Below are 23,544 nucleotides of genomic sequence, written 5' to 3' on the forward strand. Positions count from 1 at the left end.
CAAGCAGGAAGGCAAGTTCCACCCCACCAGACGTACTCCATCAGCTGATCTTTGGCCTTCTCGGTGATGTTGCGGGGCTGGGGGTAATTGGTGACCGTGATGGAGGCGTTGGGGCCTGCCAGGACCCTGAAGACAGCGTTGTCAGCCAGCATCAGGGCGGTGGCTGGGGAGTGGTAGGCCTGGTTGTTGAAGAGGGCGGTGACCACCGTGCGGTTCCCGGCGCCCTCGAAGGAGGCGGCTGCGATGTAGTGCTCGTTGAAGGCTCCCCCTTCCTCCGAGGCCCGTGAGATCAGGTACTCCTCCAGGTCACCTGCCAAACACCACAGCTGTTACGAGCAGGTTCCACCACATCAGACCTAACTGGGGGCAACTGGAAAAGGCCCCAAGCAGCCCCAGCCCTGGTGGTTCACCCTGACCCCAGGGATGGCCACAAACATGGGGTTAAGTGTCTGAAGGAACTGGGGGTGTTCAGCCTGGAGAAAAGGAGGCTGAGGGGAGACCCTGTTGTGCCCTACAACTGCCTGGAAGGAGGTCGTAGCGAGGTGGGGATTGGTCTCTTCTCCCAAGTAATAAGTGATAGGACAAGATGAAATGGGCTTGAGTTGTGCTAGGGGAGGTTTAGATTGGACATCAGAAGAAACTTCTTCTCTGAAACGGTAATTAAAGATTGGCACGGGCTGCCCAGGGAGGTGGCTGAGTCTCCATCCCTGGAGGTGTTTAAGAGATGTGTAGATGTGGTGCTGAGAGGCATGGTTAAAGCATTGGACTCGGCAGAGTTGGGTTAATGGTTGGTAGAATTAGGTTATGGTTGGACTGGATGCCTTTAAAGGTCTCTTCCAACCAGAACAATCCTGTGGTTGTGGAGAACACAGCTCTGCTTGGGTGAGGAGGGGTCCTGCCAACTGGGGTGGGACAGTCCCGTGCAGGAGAGGATACAAGGGGATAGGTCAGACATGCTGCAGCTGGGACATGAGCCACCCACGCCAGGGGCCCTGAAGCTCCTTGGACCCTCACCCAGCACCTCCAGCGGTGACTGGTGCTGGGCGTCCAGCAGCTCCACGTACTGCTCCGCCAGCCCCTGCGCCAGCCCCGGGCTGGCTGAGATGGAGAAAGGCACAATGGTCTGGCCGTAGGGCTCCAGAGTCAGCCTCAGCCCGGAGGAGTCCCGGGGTCCTGGGAAGGTCTTGGCCACGATGAGGGCAAAGGCAGTGAAGATGAGGGGCACGAGGAACTGCGCTGCCACCATCTTCCAGTTGCGCCAGCTGTACATGGCTCGCTTCATGAACATGGCGTAGAACTGCTGGCAGCAGAGGTAGAACTGGGAGAGGAGAAGCCAGGTCAGAGCTGGCTGCAGGCAGCCCCACCAGCCATGTCATCCTGCACAGCTGAGATGAGGACAACCCCAAAACCACCTCCCCGTCCTGCATGGAGCCCGTGTGGCACAGCCTGAGGAGGAGTTAGCAGGGCTTGGTGGCAGCACCACAGCCCAGCCCATCAAACTCCACGGCTTCCTGATGGGACATGGTCACTTTGGGATCTCCGGTGTTAAAAGTAGCTTCAGCCATGACCTTTACATTCCTCCACCTCTCAGCGTTTCAGGTTCACTAAGAGGATTACTGCAACGTGGCTGCCTGCCAAAGTGACCAGGCTGGGACACCTGGGAGCTCCAGCCCAACCCCTTCAAGCACCTTCTTCACATCTTTGCTTTTTAAACCCATCAACACCTTCCTTCCCTCCTGCCTTTGAGACATGATCTTGAGAAGCACAAGGAAACGTATCACAGGCACATAGGCAGCAGGTCAGGAAGGGCTGCCAAGATCTGTGATGTAGCAACAGCAGGTGAAAACAACTTCAGATCACCTGGGACACCTTCAAGAGCACTTCTTATCACTAGAAGAGGTTTCCCAGAGAAGGTGTGGCTGCCCCATCCCTGGAAGTGCTCAAGGGCAGGTTGGATGGGGCTTGGAGCAGCCTGGTCTAGTGGAAGGAGTCCCTGTCCATGTAGGGGGTTTGGAACTAGATGACCTTAAGGTCCCTTCCAACCCAAACCATTCTGTCACCCTAGGACCTCTGCAGACCTCAAGGTTAACACGGGGAGGATGGCAGTGACCAACCCAGCGACTTGGGGGTTGGACTAGACGATCTTTTGAGGTCCCTTCCAAACTCTAAGATTCTGTGACTCTAAAAATCATTTGCCCAGAAGACACCGATCCCACCACCTCCTTCCAAATCACAGGCAGCAAGACCCACCACAGGAGAGAAGCTGCACCTGGTAACCCAGCTCTGAACCCCCCTTCACACACCGTGTCCCTGCTCCGGGGGCACCAGCCGCCCCGTGCTCACCCCGGTGTTGAGCTTGATGCTGGAGCAGTCCTCGGTGATGAGGGCGCCGCTGTCGTCCGTCATGTCCGTCATCCCGCTCAGGCTGCTGGAGTCGTCCATGGCCCAGTCGTTGGAGCGTCTCTCGTGCTGGTACTGGAGAGCAGGCAGCTGGATGGCCTGGATATCCATGCTGGAGTCCACCAGCTTCCCAACCCTGTGCCAGGAGGGAAAGGGGGTGATGAAACACGGAGCCAGGCAGGATCAACCTGTTCTGAGCTGGGGAAGCCAAACCCAAGAGGCAAATCCAACAGGCCACCGTGGCACACAAGGACTGTGGCACCAGGTGACAGCCCACCAGGCCCACCTCAGGAAGACCTCCTCCATGGTGGTGACCGAGGCGCCGTAGCTGGCGATGCCCAGCTCCTCCCGCTTCTGCTCCAGCTCCGTGAACAGGGCCTCAAACCTGAAGGGAGAAGCAAGGTGTTAGAGCTGCTGGTCCTGGCAGCAAAGGCCAGCTCCTCCCAGCAGAGCAACCCTCCAGCTGCGGGCACCAGGAAGACCGTAAATGCCTCCTGTGTCCAACGGATGGTAGGAGTCCACAGGCCTTAGATTTCAGCACAGCTGAAGTGGAGGAGAGGACGAGAGGTGGCACTCAGAGCTTAAGAGGCTCTGGGCATCAGTCCTGGAGCTGGTTTGAGTCCTGCAGCCAGCTCTGGGGCTTCCAGCAGCACTCAGCACCCCAGGAGGGCAGCTCGTGGGCTCCATCTTCTGCTCCTCCTCTCCTTGCCACAGGCAGCCTCAGCCACCCATACCTTTGATTTCAATACGGGTTAAACCCAACTGGAGGTTGGTAACAAGTGGTGACTGGGGCCTGTTCTCTTTCATATCTTTATCTCTGATCTGGACAAGAAGATCAAGTGCACCCTCAGCCAGTTTGCAGAGGACACCAAGATGGGTGGGAGCGTTGATCTGGTTGAGGATAGGAAGGCTCTGCAGAGGGACCTGGACAGGCTGGATCAATGGGCCGAGACCACTGATCATTGAGGTTCAACCAGGCTCAGTGCTTGGGCCACAGCAACTACCAATGCTCCAGGTCTGGGGAAGAGTGGCTGGAAAGTGCTCACTGGAAAAGGACCTGGGGGTGTTTGTTAACAGACCTGAATGTGAGCCAGTGTGTGACCAGGTGGCCAAGAAGACCATCCTGGCTTCTGTCAGCACTGGTGTGGCCAGCAGGACCAGGGCAGGGATTGTCCCCCTGTGCTGGGCACTGGTGAAGCTGCACCTCAAATCCTGGGGTCAGCTCTGGACCCCTCATGATAAGGACATGGAGGGGCTGGAGCATGTCCAGGGAAGGGCAAGGGAGCTGGGGAAGGGGCTGGAGCACAAGCCTGAGCAGGAGCAGCTGAGGGAGCTGGGGGTGTCCAGCCAGGAGACCAGGAGGTGAGGGGAGACCTGCTGGCTCTGCAGCTGCCTGAGAGGAGGCTGGAGCCAGGGGGGTTGGTCTCTGCTCCCCAGGAACAAATGACAGGACAAGAGGAAACGGCCTCAACTGGTGCCCGGGGAGGTTCAGACTGGATGTTTGGAAGAGTCTCTTCCCCAAAGGGTTGTCAGGCCCTGGCCCAGGCTGCCCAGGGCAGGGGGGAGTCCCCATCCTGGAGGGGTTTCAAAGCCCTGTAGATGTGGTGCTGAGGGACATGGGTCAGTGGTGGCCTTGGTGGGGCTGGGCTAGTGGTTGGACTGGATGATCCGAAAGGTCTCTTTCAACCCAAAACAATTCCATGCCTCTATGATTTCAAGCCAAACCAGCCTGCCTCGTTTGTGCCACCCTCCACACCACAGCCCTCACCAGCTGGCAGCAGTGACACTGTGGGCACGGGGACACCTGTGAAGTGCCAGCAGACACAGGGCAGGACGGAGGTCAAAGCAGGAACCGACTTTGGTTTTCCAAGACCAGAAAGCAGCTCCTCTCCCCATCAAGCCCATGACAACAGGGTGTGGCGATGAGGGGACCCACCTGGGGACAGTGCCATTACCTGTGTGTGCTCTCCTTGGGCAGGATGAAGGACAGCTCTGCCCCAGCATTGCTCTCCATGGTGGCGTTGGGGACGTAGTGACAGATGAGGCGGGAGATCTCCCCCAGGTTACAGTAGGGCTCCTTCACCATCACCATGTGATATCCTGCCCCTGCCCATGGGAAAAAGGAGAGGAGGGTAAGTCCCAGCCCGGCCTGCCCCTGGGTGCTGGAGCAGAGAGGGGAACATGGCCTGGTCTGGATATGGACATGATGGACCTCCAGAGAGGCAGAACAGCACAATGGGGAGCAAGCTTCTGCTATGAAGACAGGCTGAGAGAGCTGTGGTGTTCAGCCTGGAGAAGAGAAGGCTCCAGGGAGACCTTAGAGCACCTTCCAGTGCCTGAAGGGGCTCCAGGAAAGCTGGGGAGGGGCTTGGGACAAGGGCAGGGAGGGAGAGGACAAGGGGGAATGGTTTTAAACTGAAAGAGGGTAGATTTAGGTCAGACAATGGGAAGAAATTCTCTAGTGTGAGGGTGGTGAGACACTGGAAGAGGTTGCCCAGGGAGGCTGTTGGTGCCCCCTCCCTGGAGGTGCTGAAGGGCAGGTTGGATGTGGCTCATGCAGCCTGGGCTGGTGGGAGGTGTCCCTGCTCAGAGCAGGGAGGTTGGAACCCGGTGATCTTAAAGTTCCCTTCCAACCTTCACCATTCTATGGTGTGGACAAGGAGCAACGGGTCCCTCTCCCTGGCAAGGAGGAGACATGGAGCAGGACCTGCCTGCTGCCCCCTCACCGTATTTCCGCTTGAGGAAGAGCGAGGAGCCGCAGCACTGCAGCTCGCCCTTGGCCATGATGGCGATGCGGTCCCCCAGCAGGTCAGCCTCGTCCATGAAGTGGGTGGTCAGCAGGATGGTGCGGCTGCTCCTCTGCTGCTGCAGCAGGTCCCACGTGGCCCTGCGAGAGGCTGGGTCCATCCCTGACGTCGGCTCATCCAGCATCACCACCTGCCCGCAGGAGACAGGTGCCAGTCAAAAAGGGGCTGGGAAAGGGACAGCAGCGCAAGAGAGGACAACCCCGAGATTCATGCCCTCCCACCCAACGTGCATGCCATGATCTTGCTTGGAGGAGCAGCTACCGGGCAGCAGAGCTGCACTGCAGCCTCAGGGTGGTCCTCAGAGTCATCCCCATTTTGTGGGGATGCTCCTGCCCCCTCCTCGCTGTCCCTGCGTCTCCTGCATCATGGTGTGATGGACACCATGTCCCTCATCATGGGTGAGGGACAACCTCAGAGCCACCAGCAGGGCCTCTGCTGGCCTCAGGGAGGAAGGTTTGAGGTGAACCCCACCAAAGGTGCTTGCCTTGGAGTCGCCAATGAGGGCGATGCCGATGGAGAGCTTGCGCTTCATGCCGCCCGAGAGCGCCTTGGTCAGAGAGCGGCGCTTGTCCTCCAGGCCGAGGATCCTCAGGATGTGGTTGATCTCCTCGGGGCACTTGGAGGGGGGGTAGCCCTTCAGCTGCCAGGTGGAGGGAAGGGAGGGTTAACCTTGCCCGCAGGGGTAAGTGTCTCTGGCAAAGACTCTTCCCACCACACCAGCAACCAGCTGCTAAACCCCACCATGCTCCCTTGTCCACACCCAGGCAGGGAAGTGGGGAAGCCCAGAGATGGACTCTGCCCAACCCCAAAGGAGTTGGCACAGCCAGCAAGGGGGTCCCCGAGGAGCCCATGACCCCTCCACTCCTCCATCAGCCAAGCAGGGAGCTCCTGCCTGCGGACGAGGCAGAAAGAGGAGGTAAGAGCTGTTCTGGTGGACGGATCTCACCACGCTTCCCCAGCCCCAGGATGGCTTCAGGGGTCCCTCCCCCAGGGCTGGCTCTGGGGGGACCAGAACTGGGGTGCTCACCCCTGCGTAGAAGTGGAGGTGCTCCTCCACAGTCATGTTGTCAAAGAGGACGTCGTGCTGGGGACACAGGCCCAGGCTGCGGCGGATCAGGACCATGTCCTGGGAGATCTCGTAGCCGTTGATGTACGCCTGCCCGCCCGTCGGAGGGTGCAGACCTGCAGGAGCAGGGGTCTGGGCTCAGGGCTGAGGACAACTCTGAGTGGCAAAGAGGGGGGGTCCTGCTGAGCACCCCCCATAGTCAGAGCAAGCTGGTCTCTTGCTGCAGCTGGGGCAGGGCAGCTTTCTGCTGCTGGCGTGGGGTGGGCTGCACCCAGAGAATCATGGAATCATCCTGGTCTGAAGGGACCTTGAAGATCATCAAGTCCAACCATAACCTAGTTGGCAGGGCTGCCAGGCAGGCAGGCAGAGAGGGAAGTGGACAAACAAGCCAGACAGAGGTCCAGGCAAGACCAGGGCAGACCTCCAGGGAAGGTCCCGTGAGCACTCTGAGCTGGCAGGAGCAGCGGAGTGACAGGGAACAGTGATGAAAGGACCACCAAAGGTCACCAGGTCCACCATGCCAAAACAGGCTGCCTGGAGTTCAGCAGCTCAGGAACAAAGATGACCAGTTCTTGGCCCATGTCCTCCCAGCCCCATCGTGATGAAGCTTGCAGAGACCCATCCTACAGTGGATCCTTGCTCTTCTCAGGGCTCTCCAGCGAAGACCAGCTGTCATCTCCCCACCAGATGACCCCACTCTCATGGCCCCCCACTCTCCCTTTGTCTCCCCAGGCAGAGACACGTCCCTCAGTATCCCAGCACCCCTGACCAACACCTCAGTGAACCAAAGGTGCTCCAGGGAAAAGCAACAAGCCCCTCCCCAACCTCAGTGATGGGGTTCAGCTCACAGCCACAGACTCAGTCACAGAGTGGTGGGCTTTGGAAGGGTCCTCTAAAGACCATCTAGCTCCCCTCTGCAAGTGATGCCACCAGCCCTGCCCCGTGCCAGCCCCATAGCAGGCTGTGGCTCCTACCTGTCAGCATGGACAGGGTGGTGGTCTTCCCCGCACCGTTGTGTCCCAGCAGGACAGTGATCTGCCCTTCGTACATGTTCACCGTTAAGTCCTTGACTGCCTCTTTCATCTTGTTGCCCACTTTGAAGACCTGCAGAGATCATGTTCATGAGCTGATGCTGCACCAGAGTGTCCCCAGGTGCCCCTCAATCTGCCCCCTCCGCTCCACATGGGGGTCAAAGCCTGCGATGCTCACGTGGTGTTGGTACTAGACACCAGGCCCAATTCAGGCTAAATTCAGATGTCAGCAGGTTAAACACAGATGTCACCACATCTGTAAGTACCCAACACTTCAGAATGAGCAGCTGAGGGAGCTGGGGGTGTCCAGCCTGGAGACAAGGAGGTGAGGGGAGACCTGCTGGCTCTGCAGCTGCCTGAGAGGAGGTTGGAGCCAGGGGGGTGTTGGTGTCTTCTCCCAAGTTACAAATGAAGTTTGTTCAAGTTACAAGAGGAAATGGCCTCAATTTGTGCCAGGGGAGGTTTAGACACCACCAGGAGGTGTTTGGGCTGGGCTGGGCAGTTGGTACCTTGGAGAGGTGCTTTATTTTGATCCCTGACACAAGGTCAGCAGGTTCCTCCTCAATGTACTGGCTCTTCAGGGCTTTCTCAGGGTCTTCTTCCTCCTCCTTCTCTTTTCCCACCACAGTCCTGGGGCGTCCACACCAGTATGAGGGCTGAGGGAAGAAGGCAGAGAGAAACTGAGGCACAGGCAGAGACCATGCCTTCTCCACAGCCTCTCTCAGACTCCTTCTCCCACACAGATGGCCCCCAAGATCTCCAAGACCACTCCCCTTGGCTTGGGAATTGCCAACTGGTCAGACAGAGGATGAAGCTGCTCCTCCAGCCCTGCTGCCTTCTCCTGGCTCTCCCTTACAGCAGGATTGCCCATGACTACACAGGCAGCTTCTCCCTGCCTTCAATCCCATGGGAATGCTCAGTACTTGGATGAGAAGGAAAACTGCTCAGGCAGAAGAAGCACCTTGCCCAGAGGTGCCCACACCATGGATGATCCCCCCCTCCAAGACCCTGGCACACACAGAAAGCCCCAAGGGCTCCAGCTGCTGCTGTTACAGCCTTTTGTTTTTCCTTGACTTGTCTCTTTAGGAATGAAAACAAGAGTTTGGGACATGAAATCCCCACGGAAATGGCAATTTAACAACTCCTGGACCCAACACCAGCATCTCACTGGGGCTTCTGGCAGATGCATCTCTGCTACCTTGGTCTAGCTGCAAGGAGGAGCAGGATGCTGGAGTGAAACCATGCTGGGATAAGGAACTTCTATTAAGGAATCCCAAACAAATACCAAGGGATACCCCCACAGGATCCCAATGGATTTTGTGCCTTAACGAGACCTCAGCTGGGCTGCAGCAACTGCCCCAGCCATGGCCACCAACCCAAGTGCTGGACTTGGCAGAGCCAGGGCAGCTGAGCTGAGGGGTGGTGGCAGTTGTCACCCAGCCTGGCACGGGGACGTGGGGCTGGCAGTGGGACACAGCCCACCCAGCCCACCCGCAGCCTCAAATGACTGGATCTGGTTGCTCACACTTGGGGGGGCTGCTCTCCAAGGCCTTGGCTGGGCCGTGGAGACAATGACCAGCACCCTGCAGGCCAACAATGTGCTGGGCCAGGGATGTAAAGCCCAGACCTCCATAGACAGTAAAAATGTCCAGCTGCCTCAGGACGTGCTGCAGAGCCCTGGACTCTGGAGGCCAGATGGTGCCACCTGTGTAGGTTGGCTCAGCCCACTGCTCAGCAGAGAAGTGAGGACCACCCCCATCCAGCCCCCCGGGAGGGGTGAGGAAGCAGTGCTCACCGTCAAGAAGAAGTACCAGGGCTGAGGGACGCCGTACTCCCCGGGGAACACGGCCTCCACGTACCAGGCCACCAGGCCGTAGAGCACCGAGTCCAGCAGCAGCATCCCCAGCACCTGGGCCAGGGTGAAGTTGTCGTCCACGCTGACGGGCTTCATGAGGTCTCTCCACTGAATGCCAGTCCCTGCAAGGCACACAGGGCACTGCCCACCTCTGCAACCCCAGGAGGACAAAGTGTTCTCCAGGAAGGTCAGAGAGCACCCCCTGTCCTAATTCACTGCTGGGCTACCAAGAGCATTTGCTCCTCAGCTCCACAATCCTACAGATGGAGGGAGAAGATGCAGCAGAAAGAGCACTGACATCTCAAGGTTCCCCACCCCATCACGTTCTCTGCAACTGTCCCAGGAAGAAGCAATCTCTTCTCCAGACACCATCTCCCATCATCTTTTTAGTGCCATTGCCTTGGAAATGCAGGTTCTCTACTGGAACCAACAGCAAGCTCTTATTAACAGAGAAATTAAAGGTATAGATTGGGAAGGAGGAAATGGAATGGATCCTCATCCCTCAGAACAGACTGAATTTGGCAATTAAAGTGATGATGGCAGGACCACGGAGACGATGGGAGGCTGGAGCAGCTCTGCTCTGCAGACAGGCTGGGAGAGTTGGGGTGTTCAGCCTGGAGAAGAGAAGGCTCCAGGGAGACCTTAGAGCACCTTCCAGTGCCTGAAGGGGCTCCAGGAAAGCTGGGGAGGGGCTTGGGACAAGGGCAGGGAGGGAGAGGACAAGGGGGGATGGATTAAAACTGGAAGAAGGGAGATTGAGGTTGGACATGAGGAGGGAATTCTTTGCTGTGAGGGTGGTGAGAGCCTGGCCCAGGTTGCCCAGGGAAGCTGTGGCTGCCCCATCCCTGGCAGTGTTGAAGGGCAGGTTGGATGGGGCTTGGAGCAGCCTGGGCTGGTGGAAGGTGTCCCTGCCCATGCAGGGGGGTTGGAACTGGATGATCTTTAAGGTCCAACCCATTCTGTGATTCCAACCCAACCTATTCCATGACTCTATGATTTTTCACAGCCCAGGATGCCAGGGGCCCATGTTCAGAGCCCGGTGCTGATACTACTTGCAGGAGCCATCAGCAATTAGCCCTCCTGCTCTCATTAGGAGCAGGACACTGTTTCTCCCTTTCCCCCTTCACACCACCTACAAGCCACCCTCACCCCACCCCCAAAAAAGAAAGACAGGAGGCACTTGCTCACCTTTTCCTTCAAACATGCCTATGAGCTGTGCCCCCATGGCCATGGCCACGTTGGAGATGAGGCAGGATGCCAGCTTCTGGCTGTGGGACATCAGGTCGTAGCGGGGCGAGATGAAGAAGTAAGGGATGTAGGAGAAGAAGTAGAGGAAGCCACCAGCAGCAGCTGCCACGTTTGCTGCCAGCACAGGGAAAAGCAGGAGGGAAAATGTCAATGCCACAGTGATGCCACCAAGTACTTCTCACCAGCTTCCCACCCATGAAGAGACTCCAGCCCTTTGCACAAAGCAGGACTACAGGGGAGGAAAGACAAGGACATGCCCATGTCCCACAGCAAGGAAGAAGCAGCATCAGATCCTGCCCATCCCTGACCAGAGCGTCCTGGGGCCAAGACGGGCAGATGAGTCCCCAGTGCATGAGCTTGGGTGGCTTGGGAAGCAACAGCACCCACCCCCCTTCCCACAGACTGTGGGGAAAATGCACCCAAAGATGGGAAGAAAGGCCTCCTCACCCAGCATGAGAAAGCAAGTTATCCAACATGGAGCCCTGTGGGACTTGACCTAACTCTGAAGCTGGCCCTGCTTTGAGCTGCCTCCCAACCAAAATTAACCAAGGACTTCACAGCACAAGGCCCGTAACAACCCCCCCAGCCCCACGAGTCAGCAGGACAAGGAGGCAGCCAGGGAGGGACTCACCTCTCGAGAAGAAGGTGCTCACCATGAAGTTGAAAGAGATGGAGGAGATGGAGAAGATGGCGAGGAAGGTGAACACCAGCGTGGGGTCACTGTTGGTGAGCACTGCTCCCTGTTCACTCACCTACCAAGAAAATCTGGTCAGGGCCAGGGCTGGGGACACTGGCCATGGCTGCTGAGTCCTGATGTTCTCCATGGATCAAAGACAAACTGAGAGATGGGTGAGAATACCCAGGCCCTCCTAGAACCACTCCAGAGGGAGGAAATAAAGGTTGTCCTGGTGTCCTGGTGTGATGTCTAAGAGGACACCCTGTTCGGCATCCAGGCAGCCACCTCCAGCTTCTCATGGTGGGGGTATGAGCAGAGAGGAGAGCTCAACTCCCTCCAAGGGCACACGGGGCTGTGGGAACAGGGTGGTCCTGCATGGAGTGCCTGGGCCTCCCAGTTACCTGTAGGGCTCCCACCCCTTTGGGAGGTGACCCCTGCCCAACCAGCTCTGGAAAAGAGCAACTCCAGCCTCTGTTACACATGCGGAGGAGTCCTGAGACACCAGGATGGTCCAGCCCATGGCAGAGGAGCCTTGTCATCCCTATGCCCAGCCAGCACAGAGCTTCTGGCCTGCAGAATGGTGGCCTGGGGAAAGACACTCACCTTGACACAGAAGAGCACGGTGACAAAAAAGACGGACACCAGGAGGAAGAGGAAGAACATGAGGAACCAGGCACTCCAGTGCAACCAGTTGCTGAGGCCCATCATGTGCATGTACTCCTGTGGAGAGGTCACACTGTCACCCAGGGCTGTACCCACACTGCCCAGGCACAGCCAGGGTGAGGTGGAGGTCCTGGCCAGGGTGGTGGTGGCTTTGCCCTGCAGCCCTAGTGAGGAGGGTGGCAGCCCCAGGTGTTACCAAGGTGGTCCTGAGCAGCCTTTAGCACTGCATGGTGTCCCCACCATCCGGGACAGGGGCTGCCACTGCCACCACATCTCCCCAAAGAGCTGAGCTGAACCCAAACCCACAGCAGCTGAGGCCAGCAGGGCCACCATGGCCACCAGGCAGCGGGGCAGGACAAGCCCAGGGGAAGCTGAGCCCTGCACACTCAGCTCAGCTGTCACAGCCACCATGTCAGTCCAGCTCCAACCACCCCAGATATGGCTCAGACACGTGGGTTTCCACATTCAGAAGATAAAAATCTTATTTCCCAGCTCTTGAATCTACAGAACTCTGGAAGCCACCAGTGCTGCCCTCTCTCCACGCCCAGCAGAAACACCAGCCCATCACCCAACCACTTGGCTGCACACAAGGAGAGCCGAGCCACGTCCTGATGGCAGGATTAGCAACATTCCACCCTGGGGTTTGCTAATCCACTGCCATCCCCACCTCCCGTTCCCTGGCTCCACACCCCACGCGGAGTTTGCTCCTAATTTAAGAGGCGGCGGCGCTGGGAAATGCCGCGGAGGGCGGGCACTGCCCAGATGTCCCCCCCTGGCTCGCGTTACCTTCAGCTTCTTCTCCTTCTCGTGCACGACGGCGCGGACGATGTTGAGCGAGGTGTAGGTGAAGCTGAGCATGAGGAGCAGGGGCAGCTGGTTCTGGATGGCCAGCAGGAAGAGGTCGTTGACGTAGGCCGGGTAGGGGAAGCGCTGCACCAGCACCGTGATGTTCTCCAGCAGGCTGGCGGCGCTGGCGTTGGCGTGGTACTGCATGATGGCCCTGTCCACCGCGTGCTGCACGGCCAGGAAGCCCTCTCGGATGTAGCCTGCATGGCAAAAACCACACGGGGGGATAGAGACAGGTCTGGGTTTTGGAGGGAGGTGTTGGCAGAAGGACAGAAACTACCTTTGCGGGAGGGAATGCTCGGGGAGAAGAGGAGGAAGCAAAGAAGGAGCTCCTGAGAAAAGCAAACTAAGAGGGGTATCGAGATGCTGGGGCCTGGGAGGGACTCAGAGCAATTTAAAACACAAATTTCAATCTCTCATGATGATCATCTCGAAGCAGCTGGCAGGAAAACTCAACTTCAACTGTGACTGCCTTTTCACAGGCTTTATTTCTGTAAGGCAGGAGATCCTTCATCATCCTCAACCACCACCAGCGTCGCTGAGCTTCTACTGGGTCCCTTTTGTCCTGGCAACCAAGAGGACACGGGACACTGGGCAGCTTCAGAGGAGGAAGGATATATCCTGTTACGCATGCTTTTGGCTTAAATTTTTGTGCAACAGAAAACAGTGCAAGACTTTTAATTTTTTTTCCCCACTGGTCTATTTTTACGTGGGATTTTTGCCACGTGCAGCTCAGGTGGAAACTCAAATCCTGCTCAGAAAGCCCCAAACGAGCACTTTGAAAGTTGGTGGCTCCAAATGACCTTGACAGGTGAGGAAAAAGTAAGAACAGGAGATGGCAAACAATGTTTTATATTAACTAATTAACTCAACAAACACTGCAGGGAGGGAATTGACCTGGGCTCCTGGTCACCCCATCCTGCAGAGCACTGGAACCAGCAGAACTCTCCTGGCACTCAGGTTTGTTTGCACAGTGTGAGCAAAACCCGTTCGCCCACTTTTTTGGCCTCTCAATCTTTTCCTTGAACCGAGCAGCAGGAGAAACCCAGCTGAGGGAAATAGTCCTCCTGCAGCCACAGAGGAAGCTCCTAAAAGCTCAAGTCCTGAGGCACTGCTGGCTCCAGCAATGTCCCTGCTGTCTCCTCCTCGCTTGGTGGTTTGGCCTTCCTTAAAAACCTGCCCTCAAACCACAGAATTGCTGTTTACTTTTCAAGTATTTAAGCAGGACAATAAATAAATTTGACTTTGAAATGAATTCTCCATTAAGAACACATTTTAAAAGATGGGAGGGGGAAGAATTAAATGTAAAAGAATTCCTGGAAGTGAAATCTGTTCCTACCCAAGCACTCTCAGCAGAGAGGCCAGTGATGGCCAAGAGGTTGTGGGGTATATACTTAAAATCATAGAACCACAGAATGGTTTGGGTTGGAAAGGACCTTATAGATCTCCTACTTCCAACCACCCTGCAGGGACAGGGACACCTTAAATATAGAAATACATTAATTAAGTGATTTAAAAAATAAGCTAAAGTATTGACTTAAAACCTCAGAGCCTCCAGTGAATCCCCATAATATCCACCTCTTTGGTTAAGAAAGAGCCCATGGCCCTCACCTGGTGTTCCCCCATCAGCAAACTTGGCTTCCCTGGGCCCGGGCAGCTGGAAGAGTGGGAAGAGGTAGCTGGTGTGCCAGTCCCGGTCCAGGTTGGGGTTCAGCCCCGTCTGCTCACTCCGTGGGGCGTTCCTGGGGCTGTACTTGAACCGCAGCTCATAGTCCACCTAGAGGGAGCAGAGGAGGGAGGGCGTGGGGCACAGAGGGCTGGAGGAGGATGCCATATCCCCCCCCGTGTCCCTGTCCCCCCTGGCTGTGTCACCTGGAGGGGCAGCGGGGCCGTGGGCTGCGGGAAGCGGTGCTTGAAGACCAGGGCAGCCAGGACGCTGCCCGAGCGGTTGTCTGACTGGATGTACTCCTCAAAGTCCCGCTCCGAGGAGAAGCCCTGAGCTGTGGAGGGGGAAAAGCAGAGATGAAGGCATGGAGAACAGCAACTCATCACGGCTGGTGCTCAGCCACCAGCAAAACCAGCTGTTTGGGCCGGGACAGGAGGGATGCAGCCCAGCCAGAGCTGGGAAACGCCGCTGCTGTGGGACCCGGGGATTTATCTGGGATGCTGCTGTGCCCATCACGGGGCACACAGGGGATTCCTCCTTGCAAGCAGGCATCACAGAATCATAGACTCACCAAATGGTCTGCATTGGAAGGGACCTTCAAGATCATCCAGTCCCAACCCCCTGCATGGGCAGGGACACCTCCCACCAGCCCAGGCTGCTCCAAGCCCCATCCAACCTGCCCTTCAACACTGCCAGGGATGGGGCAGCCACAGCTTCCCTGGGCAACCTGGGCCAGGCTCTCACCACCCTCACACCCAAGAATTTCCTCCTCATGTCCAACCTCAATCTCCCTTCTGCCAGTTTTAATCCATTCCCCCTTGTCCTCTCCCTCCCTGCCCTTGTCCCAAGTCCCTCCCCAGCTTTTCTGGAGCCCCTTCAGGCCCTGGCAGGTGCTCTAAGGTCTCCCTGGAGCCTTCTCTTCTCCAGGCTGAACAACCCCAACAGTCACCTCTCCTCTCTCAGCAAATCCTAACACTATCTTCAGTTTGGAACACAAAGCTCTAAACTGTTCTGTGCAACAAGATTTCCAAAACCACTTTGTCTGGGGGACGTGGCAGCCAACTTCTCTAGCTATTTCAGGCCAATAGTTTTCTAGCTGGAAACCGCAACAAAACGATCCAAAACCCAAATCAAAACCCTGCAGCTTCAGTGAAACAACAATAAAACTTTAAGAACTTCCAGGCAATGGAAGGAAGTCCTGAAAAAAAAAAAAAGATGCATCCCAGGAATAGAGCGTTGGGTAAAAACCTCATCCCAGCCCCTGGGGTGGCAGCTGGAGCCCCTGCCCACCTCGGATGTTGATGGGCAAAGCCTTCTCCACCGCCTCGGCGACGCTCCTGACGGCGCTGCTGTTGGAGGGGACGTAGGCCAGCTCCCAGGGGTTGCTGTGGTGCCGTCGGGAGAAGAAGCTCGGGAGGTCATCCAGGGCCTCAGGGGGGTAGATGGTGGCGTTGGGGTGGGTGACCGAGCGCACCCGGTGCCGCAGCGCGATCAGGATGGCGGCGAAGAGCAGGGGCAGGCAGACCTCGATGACTGTCACCAGGATCTGCCGCTTCTGCCGGGGGGGAAAACCAGATGCAAGGAATAAGATGGAAAGTCTGAAGGCAGATCAGGCAGTAATGGGGTTCAGGGCGTGCAAAGGACACGGAGCAGAAGCGTTCTGGTGTTTCACAAGGTTTCACAACCCAGGTTTTTCCGGAGCCCAGGAATGATGCGGCAGCCGGGAGAGAGAGGAGAGCAGGTTTTGTCAAAGTGGAGCAGCCTTGTCCAACACTTACAGGACTGGCAGCTGAAAGTATTGGAGGTAAATGAACCCCAGACTGGTTTGGGTTGGGGGGGACCTTAAAGATCACCTAGATCCAACCCCCTGCACGGGCAGGGACACCTCCCACCAGCCCAGGTTGCTCCAAGCCCCATCCAACCTGCCCTTCAACACTGCCAGGGATGGGGCAGCCACAGCTTCCCTGGGCAACCTGGGCCAGGGTCTCACCACCCTCACAGCAAAGAATTTCCTTCTCATGTCCCACCTAAATCTCCCTCTTCCAGTTTTAATCCATCCCCCCTTGTCCTCTCCCTCCCTGCCCTTGTTCCAAGCCCCTCCCCAGCTTTCCTGGAGCCCCTTCAGGCCCTGGCAGGTGCTCTAAGGTCTCCCTGGAGCCTCCTCTTCTCCAGGCTGAAACCCCAACTCTCCCAGCCTGTCTCCAGAGCAGAGCTGCTCCAGCCCTCTCAGCACCTTCCTGGCCCTCCATGAAAAGCTGGGATGAGCGAGCCAGGGGGAGGTAAAGCTGAGCACACCAAAGCTATTGCAGCCAGTGTGGGTTTTCATCAGAGCTCAGTGGCTGCAGGGAGCAGGACACATGTGTCCCAGCCTGGGACCTGGCACAGCCTCTGGTTATGGGCATCAGTGCCTCACAGCACAAAGAACATCCCCATGAGCTCAGGCCTGTCTGCACTAAGCCCAGCAGCTCATTTATTGTTTTGAATTAAAGCTCAAACAACCAGACAATGAACTTCAGTGAGGTGAAGTGTCCCCACAGCAGGGAGCAGCCCTGGGCACTGGGATAGAGCTGCTCAGTTGGAGAGTGTCCCCAGAGCAGACCCAGAGGCACTAACCTCTCCTGAGGGCTCTGCTTTACAAGACCAGGGGGGTTTTCCACCCTCCTCTCTGCCAGGCTGGAAAGAGCAAGAGGATGCCCAAGGGGACCACCAGGAGGTTTATTCTCCCACCTCTGCTGTCTCAGCAGCTCCTCTCCTGCCTGCTCCCACCAGGCTGCAGGCACCACCCCAGCTCCATCACCTGCAAACCAGGCACTGAGCTCTGCTGACCATGGAGTTCTACCTCCACTCTGCAGAGTGGACAGAGGTTATATTTTTTAAATGGGGGCGGGGAGAAGCAGCAAATGGAGCAGGCCAAGGCAGGCACAGCCTCTGGTGGGGCAGGATGGGGGCCCTGAGCTCAGATTCCAGGGAAGGGCGACAGGCCACCCTGCAGCAGCCAGGGCGAAGGGGCTCCTGGCTGGTTTGTCAGGAGAAGGTGGGTGCATGGCCACACAGCTGCTCCCCGCACCACCCCAGCCCTCAGCACCCACCACCACAGCCCAAACACCCCCTCTGGGCTTCCCCTGGGAGGAACCACCACCTCCCACCCAGCAGGGACAAAGCAGCCATCCCAAAGGCCATGCTCATGGAAGCAAAGGCTGCAGATGTCTCACAGTTCCACAGAGCAGCTCTGGTGGAGCAGCTGCCTCGGGCTGATTTACTGTCCTATTAACCCCCTCCCAGTCTCCAGGGCTGTCTCCAGCACGGCTGCCTGGCTCCCTGGGCTCACAGGCAAATCCACAAGCACCAGCACAGGCTTTTGCTGCCACAGGAGTCATTTAATCTGCCGTGTTCCAGAGGTGACAGGGACACTCATCCATAATCGCCACCTCCGCCTGGCCAGGGCTGCCCTGGCTTTCAGCAAGCCACGTGTCCCAGCAGCCATCTTAACACCAGGGTGGTGATGCCTTGGGAGCTTCAGGTCTCCACTGGGAGCAGCTTTTTGGCCGAGGGGAGCAGAGACTCCAGGGTCTATCACTCCACGGTAAATCCGAGTCAGCTCGTGGCCTTGGGAGACACGACAAGAGGTGCCCCCTCTCCCAGAGCACACCCAGGAGATGCTGCTGCTCCCCTGCAGAGGGGATGGGGGCTTGTCCTGCAGGCCTCTGGGGTGCAGAGGGGGGACTGGCAGGGCTGGCCACCACACACACCCACCGAGCACACCCCTGGCTGCAAATCAGACCCGCTGCTGGTCCCTTCCCCCTCCCGAGGCCGGCGCTGCCAGCACAGCCAGCCCTGCCCTCCTCCTTGTGTTTATTTTTAAAGCAACGCTGTGCTAATCTGCAGCAGGGTAAGTGGAAGTGTAAAAGCCAGGCTGTGGCCATCTCCACCGCCTCCTCTTCCGCTGCTCCCTGCCAGGGCTGGCTCCAGGTCCCAGCGCAGGTGCAGCATCTGCCCGGGGGCACTGGGACGCTGAGGACAGGCACAGCAGGGCAAGGCAGCCCTGAAATCACAGAACCCCAGACTGGTTTGGTTGGAGGGACCTTCAACATCATCCAGTTTCAACTCCCTGACACAGGGGGGGGGTTCCATTCCCCTTCACTCTACCCAAACCAGGTTGCTCCAAGCCCCATCCAACCTGCCCTTCAACACTGCCAGGGATGGGGCAGCCACAGCTTCCCTGGGCAACATGTTCCAGTGTCTCGCCACCCTAACAGGAGAGAATTTCTTCCTAATACCTCACCTAAATCTCCCCTCTTTCAGCCTGAAGCCATTCCTCCTCATCCTATCACTCCATGCCCTTGTAAAATGTCCCTCAGACCCCCAGCTGCCACACAGAGCTGGGAACAGGTGGCAGAACAATGACGGTTTAGTTTTTTAAGCACCCCAAAAGCTGGTTCTCAGGGGTGTAGAAAGTAACAGAGGGAAAAAAATCTGGGTCCCGGTGGGTTTAGAGGCACCAGGCAGCAATCAGCACCTCCAGAGGCTCACAGGAGGGTACCCAGGTCATCCTGTCCCTCAGGAAGGGAGAGCTGTGCTCCTAGCTGGGCTGCAAGGGAATGACACAGGGCAGATCTGAGGGGACAGGGACAACTGAGCACACAGCCCTGCCTGTCTGTCCCTGGGTGTTATGGTTTGAGGGGGCAAGGCTAATTTTACAATCCCAATACAAGGACCTAGAGAGAGGGTGTTTAGGACCCTGAGGGTCAGAAAAGAGAGGGGTCAGGATTCCCTCCCATTTCCTGCCATACTCTATAAAACCAGGAGGATGGGAGTCTGCCTCTTCCTGCTCCCTTCTCCCTTGCTGCTCTTGGGATCTTGGAGAGGGGCTCTTATTTTATCATCAAGTTGCCATGCAGGATCTCAATCCCCTGGGTGCTGGGAAGAGCAGTGGACCCCCTTTCCTGAGTCAGCTCTGCTGCAAGGAACCCTTGGACACTTCTCTCCAAGATCAACAAGACTGGGTTTTACCTGTATTTGGGTTTTATTTGTTTATTTGTCCCTCATCCCATGTGTTATTTCCTTTTCCTGTTCCAGTTTTAATTTCCAACCTTTAAGTCTCTCTTCCTTATTCTGCTTTTATCTTCCCTTGGGAGAGTAGAGGGGGGTAACAGAGCAATTCTGTCCTCTGCTTTTTCGTTTGCCCTGACCCCTAAACTGTGACACCAGCACAAAAGCAGGACAACACCAAAGGCACAAACAAGATGATCTTTCAAGGTCCCTTCCAAACCCCTAGGATTCTAAGTCTGTTTCCCTTCAGGAGATGCCCTGGGCCCGTGGTGAAGCTTTGCTGGAGAATCAAGCTCTGATGTACCCACATCTAGTGGTGACAGAGGCACCCCCAAGTGTGGGGCACCCACCTACCTGCAGGATGTAGTTCTTCCAGAGCAACAGCCCAAACTGCCTGAGAACAACCATCCTCCCATCAGATGGGGACCAGCACCACTGCTCCACAGGACCCTGGAAGAGAGGAGACAGCCATGAGCCTGCAGATGAGCAGCATCCTGCATCCCACCCCTCCTGCAACACAGCCTGATGTGGCAACGACTGGCTTGGCCCAAATCGGGGAACATAACTGCGGGGCTCCCTCTCCAAGGGTCCTTGCTGAGCCCTCAGGGTTTCTGGTGCAACCCATTCCTGGTCCTTGGGAAGCTGCCATTAAGGATTCCAATCTGTGAGCATCAGGGTCCTTCCCCAGCAGCAGGCAGGGAACAGCTTCCCTGCAGCAGCGGGAGCACTGGGTTGCAGAACAGCAAATGCCAGCCCAAGGAAGGCCAGGAAACTCTTTCCTGCCTCTTATTTTGGGGCTGGTGAAGATTTCAAGCTGTGCCACTAACTCCTGTGCCATGAAGGGGCTGATTTCACAATGCCAGAGGTGCTTTCCCAGCACAAGCTCTCCTTGAAGAGGCGAGGGTGGGAAAAGGGCAGGGAAGCGGAAGGGAAGGTTGGCACTGAGGACGATGCACCCACGTCCTCTCCCTCTTGGGAAGGGCCTGCTGTCCCTTCAAGTTCTTTCTGTCTCCATTTGCAGGGGTGTTTCCTGAGGAAGCATCGCTGTCCCCCAGGGACACATGTGCAGGGTCACCCAGCAGTGTGGCACAGGGAAGGGGTGGCCCTGGCACAGGCAGAGCCCCCTCCCCACGCTGCAAGTGCAGGGCAGACCCAGCCCAGCAGCCCCAGAATTAAAAACCAAACAGGTTCATCTCCCAGAGCCTGTGCTCCAAAGCCCTGGCAGCACCAAGATGGACACATCATGGTCGGACTTGGTGATTCCAAGGGTCTTTTCCAACCTGAATAGTTCTATGATTCTATGATCACCCACTAGCAACACCCCGGGAGATGCTCAACAGCACATTCTCAGCCCCAGTCAGGATGGAACCAACCAGCTGGCACCCACCAACCTCAGCAAAGGGTTTGGGGTGCTACAGTGAGCGGAGAGGGGCTGGTGACCCTGCCTGCTTGACCTTCATCTCCAGACCAGTGCCTGGTAAATGCACATTGTGAGCAGAGCACCCACAGCTGGGAGCAACCAAGCTGCAGCATGAGCTGCATACATCTACCCACCTAACCCACCCAGCTAGATCCTTGAGCCCTGCAGAAGCTTGCTCCTGGCTTGGCACACACCTTCCCATTCCCAACCCCAAATCTAAATGCATTCTCAGAGCAAAAAAAAACCCACATTTTTGCCACTCCATGTGCAGAAGGCAGCTTTCCAGGACAGCAAGAACCTGCTTGAGCATCCTGGTCTGGGAGCCAGCAAAAAAGCAGAAGAGGTCCACTCCTGCAGCCCTGAGAAGCCCACTAAGATACCCCAGAAAAGCCCCTCGGATCCCCCCCCAAGCAGCAAGCGGGGAAGGAACAGCCAAGGGGATCTGGCAAAGGCAGCTGCTGCCAGTTCCAGCTTAAGCACCTCCAAGCTCCTCACAAAGCACCACGTCTCCAGCTGTGCCCGGGCAGAAACACCACCCACCTGCCCCAAGCAAAGGTGGGACATCCCCTGACCCCCACACCCACGTACCGCTCACTCCAAAGGAGCCCCCCAGGAGCAGAAACCTTCCTCCCGTGCTCGCTCGAAGGGAAACCAGAGCAAATCAAAGGAATGGAATTTTTTTGTTTGGTTGTTTGTTTTTTTGCTGGTTTTAAGGAAGAAAAGGCAACAGGTCAGGCTGGAGAAGGCTGCTGCCCTCACGGAGCTCCCACCTCCGTGTCCCTGGCTGCTGGCCCTGCCTCACCCTCAAACACAAGCTGGACCCCCCCGACCGCCCACCAAGGACCTGTGGCTGCCACCGGGGCTGGGAAAATGTCAAGCAGCTCTTGGGCAACACAAACACTACACAACGGGGGGAAAACTTCAGTATTGCCAACAATTTTTTTTCCAAGCTTTTCAGGGTCCCAAGAAAACCCGGACTGGACCTTTCACCCGCTGGAGAATGAGAGGAGGAAGCAGCTCAGTTACCACAGGGCTACCCTTACCAGATTTGAGAGTAAAAAATGCTTTCCAAGCTCTGGGCATCCACAGCAATTATTTTTTTTCCAACACAGAAGGGAAAACCCTCTTTGGAAAGTGCTGCCTGGATCAGCCCTGAGATGCCTGTGACCACAGGCAGCTCAGGGCCCCCTGCCCGTGTCTGGGACCACCTTTGGCCAGTGGTCACCTTTCGGGTTGTCCCCTCCAGACCTGCTCCCTGCCCAACCTCAGCACTATGTGCTGCGAGGTGAGACTGACCTTCCCAGCAAGGGGTACAGACAAAGATGTGGGGGAAGAGAGAGACAACCACCACCAGTGTCTGGGAAAACACCCCAGTTCCTCTTCCCATTGCTGGAAATACCCTGCTCTCCACACCCACCCGCCACAGGAGGAGCAGTATGAAATAGGTGAGCGTGGATTCACCCTGGCTGTTCCCTGGGGGGTGAGGGAGGAAGGAGGCCCTCCTGCCAGCCACAACACAGATGGGTGGACACCAGACAGGTCCTCACTGGTGCCACAGTCCCCGCCGTGCTGCCGAGCCGTGCTGGGTAACGTGGTGGCTGTGCCAGCTGCCAGATGGACCGGAGCTCTCCAGCCGGTGGGTTTAGGTGAGGACAGGCTGAGGATCCATAGGGATGGAGCTGCAGCATCCCACCTCCTGACCCACTTCCAGGCCACCTCATCCCCAGGAACCAGCCATCCCCAGCTGCCATCTCAGCGGAAAGGGCTGGGCCAGCCGAGCAAAGGCCACGTGCTCCCAGAGCTGGCAGTTATTTTAGAGCACTCGCTGCATTTCTGCTCCTCTGATGTCCCGTTCCCATAGAAACCAGGCTTGGAAATGGCAGACATTGCCTTTTTTCTTTCTTTTTTCTTTTTTTTTTTTTCAATAAAATCAGCATTTCTCCCCACCAGCTTGCAGAGGCACCATGTCAGCCCTAGGAGATGACCTGCAGACCCTGCCGGGTGCTGCCATCTTGGTGGCCATGCCAAGGACCACACGGTGCTCAGGGTGGTGGCATCACAATCTTGCTAGCCATGCCAAGGACCACCCGGTGCTCAGGGTGGTGGCATCACCCCCCCAGCCAGGGCTGCCAGCACCCAGGTGCTCTGCAGGCTGCCGGTGGAGCAGGAAACACCTCCCTGCTCCCTGCAGCGCCCGTGCTGGAAATTAAAAGCACAAGCACCCGTGGCCAGGGGTAGGATTTATTTTTGTTTGGCCTGTGTTTTCAGGAACAGTGAGCGATTTCCCATGCCTGCAAGTCCAGGAAGTCCCACATCCCACAGCCAGATCCTGCAGCAAGCAACTGGAGCGAGCGGTCGCCAGAGCAGCTGGGGCTGCAGCTCTTGCTGCTCCTTCTTCCTTTCCCCTCTCGCTGCTCAGGGAGGCGCAGAGTCAGGACACAGCCAGGCCACAAGAACCCCTCCTCGTGCAAACAGAGCAATACAACTTTCTAGGAGGCTGTGAGCCTGGCGGGGCAGGAGGGGCACGGCCAGCACTGCCCCAGACGCGCTTCTTCCCCCAGACGGGAACTTCAGGCCTTGAAATACAGAAGTAAACAGAAGCAGCGCCGGGGCTGGGTCCGGTGTGCAGAGCTGGGGGTGGGTTTTGGACCCTGTCACTGCCTCACACGGGGCAAGAAGGGGCCGGTGGCCCGGGGAGCCTGGCAGCTCCGGGGTGACCGCGTCTTGTCCACAACAAGCCTCGGGCAGCAGCAGGAGAGGAGGGAAGAAGCTGCTGCACCAGGGCTGGTCCTGCCCTTCGCTTTAAAACCGCCGTGG

At 57.2% G+C, this 23,544-nt stretch overlaps 1 protein-coding gene across 1 annotated transcript in view; it reads right to left on the reverse strand.

The window, feature by feature from the left end:
* ABCA3 (ATP binding cassette subfamily A member 3) overlaps positions 1–23,544 on the reverse strand; it is a 31,997-nt gene that overhangs the window by 7,592 nt on the left and 861 nt on the right. Inside the window, exons 2-20 of the mRNA XM_051631881.1 lie at positions 19,662–19,757; positions 15,549–15,813; positions 14,465–14,592; positions 14,204–14,369; positions 12,533–12,792; positions 11,687–11,803; positions 11,039–11,159; positions 10,348–10,521; positions 9,100–9,281; positions 7,814–7,960; positions 7,248–7,377; positions 6,235–6,389; positions 5,692–5,847; positions 5,127–5,337; positions 4,356–4,506; positions 2,687–2,785; positions 2,344–2,536; positions 1,015–1,318; positions 37–310 (exon numbers count right to left, since the gene is read on the reverse strand). Coding sequence (XP_051487841.1) covers positions 37–310; positions 1,015–1,318; positions 2,344–2,536; positions 2,687–2,785; positions 4,356–4,506; positions 5,127–5,337; positions 5,692–5,847; positions 6,235–6,389; positions 7,248–7,377; positions 7,814–7,960; positions 9,100–9,281; positions 10,348–10,521; positions 11,039–11,159; positions 11,687–11,803; positions 12,533–12,792; positions 14,204–14,369; positions 14,465–14,592; positions 15,549–15,813; positions 19,662–19,715 — 3,287 coding nt within the window. The 5' untranslated portion in view covers positions 19,716–19,757. The remainder of the gene's footprint in view (positions 1–36; positions 311–1,014; positions 1,319–2,343; positions 2,537–2,686; positions 2,786–4,355; positions 4,507–5,126; positions 5,338–5,691; positions 5,848–6,234; positions 6,390–7,247; positions 7,378–7,813; positions 7,961–9,099; positions 9,282–10,347; positions 10,522–11,038; positions 11,160–11,686; positions 11,804–12,532; positions 12,793–14,203; positions 14,370–14,464; positions 14,593–15,548; positions 15,814–19,661; positions 19,758–23,544) is intronic.

Source organism: Apus apus, chromosome 14 (genome assembly GCF_020740795.1).
Source record: "Apus apus isolate bApuApu2 chromosome 14, bApuApu2.pri.cur, whole genome shotgun sequence".
Classification (NCBI taxonomy): Eukaryota; Metazoa; Chordata; class Aves; order Apodiformes; family Apodidae; genus Apus; species Apus apus.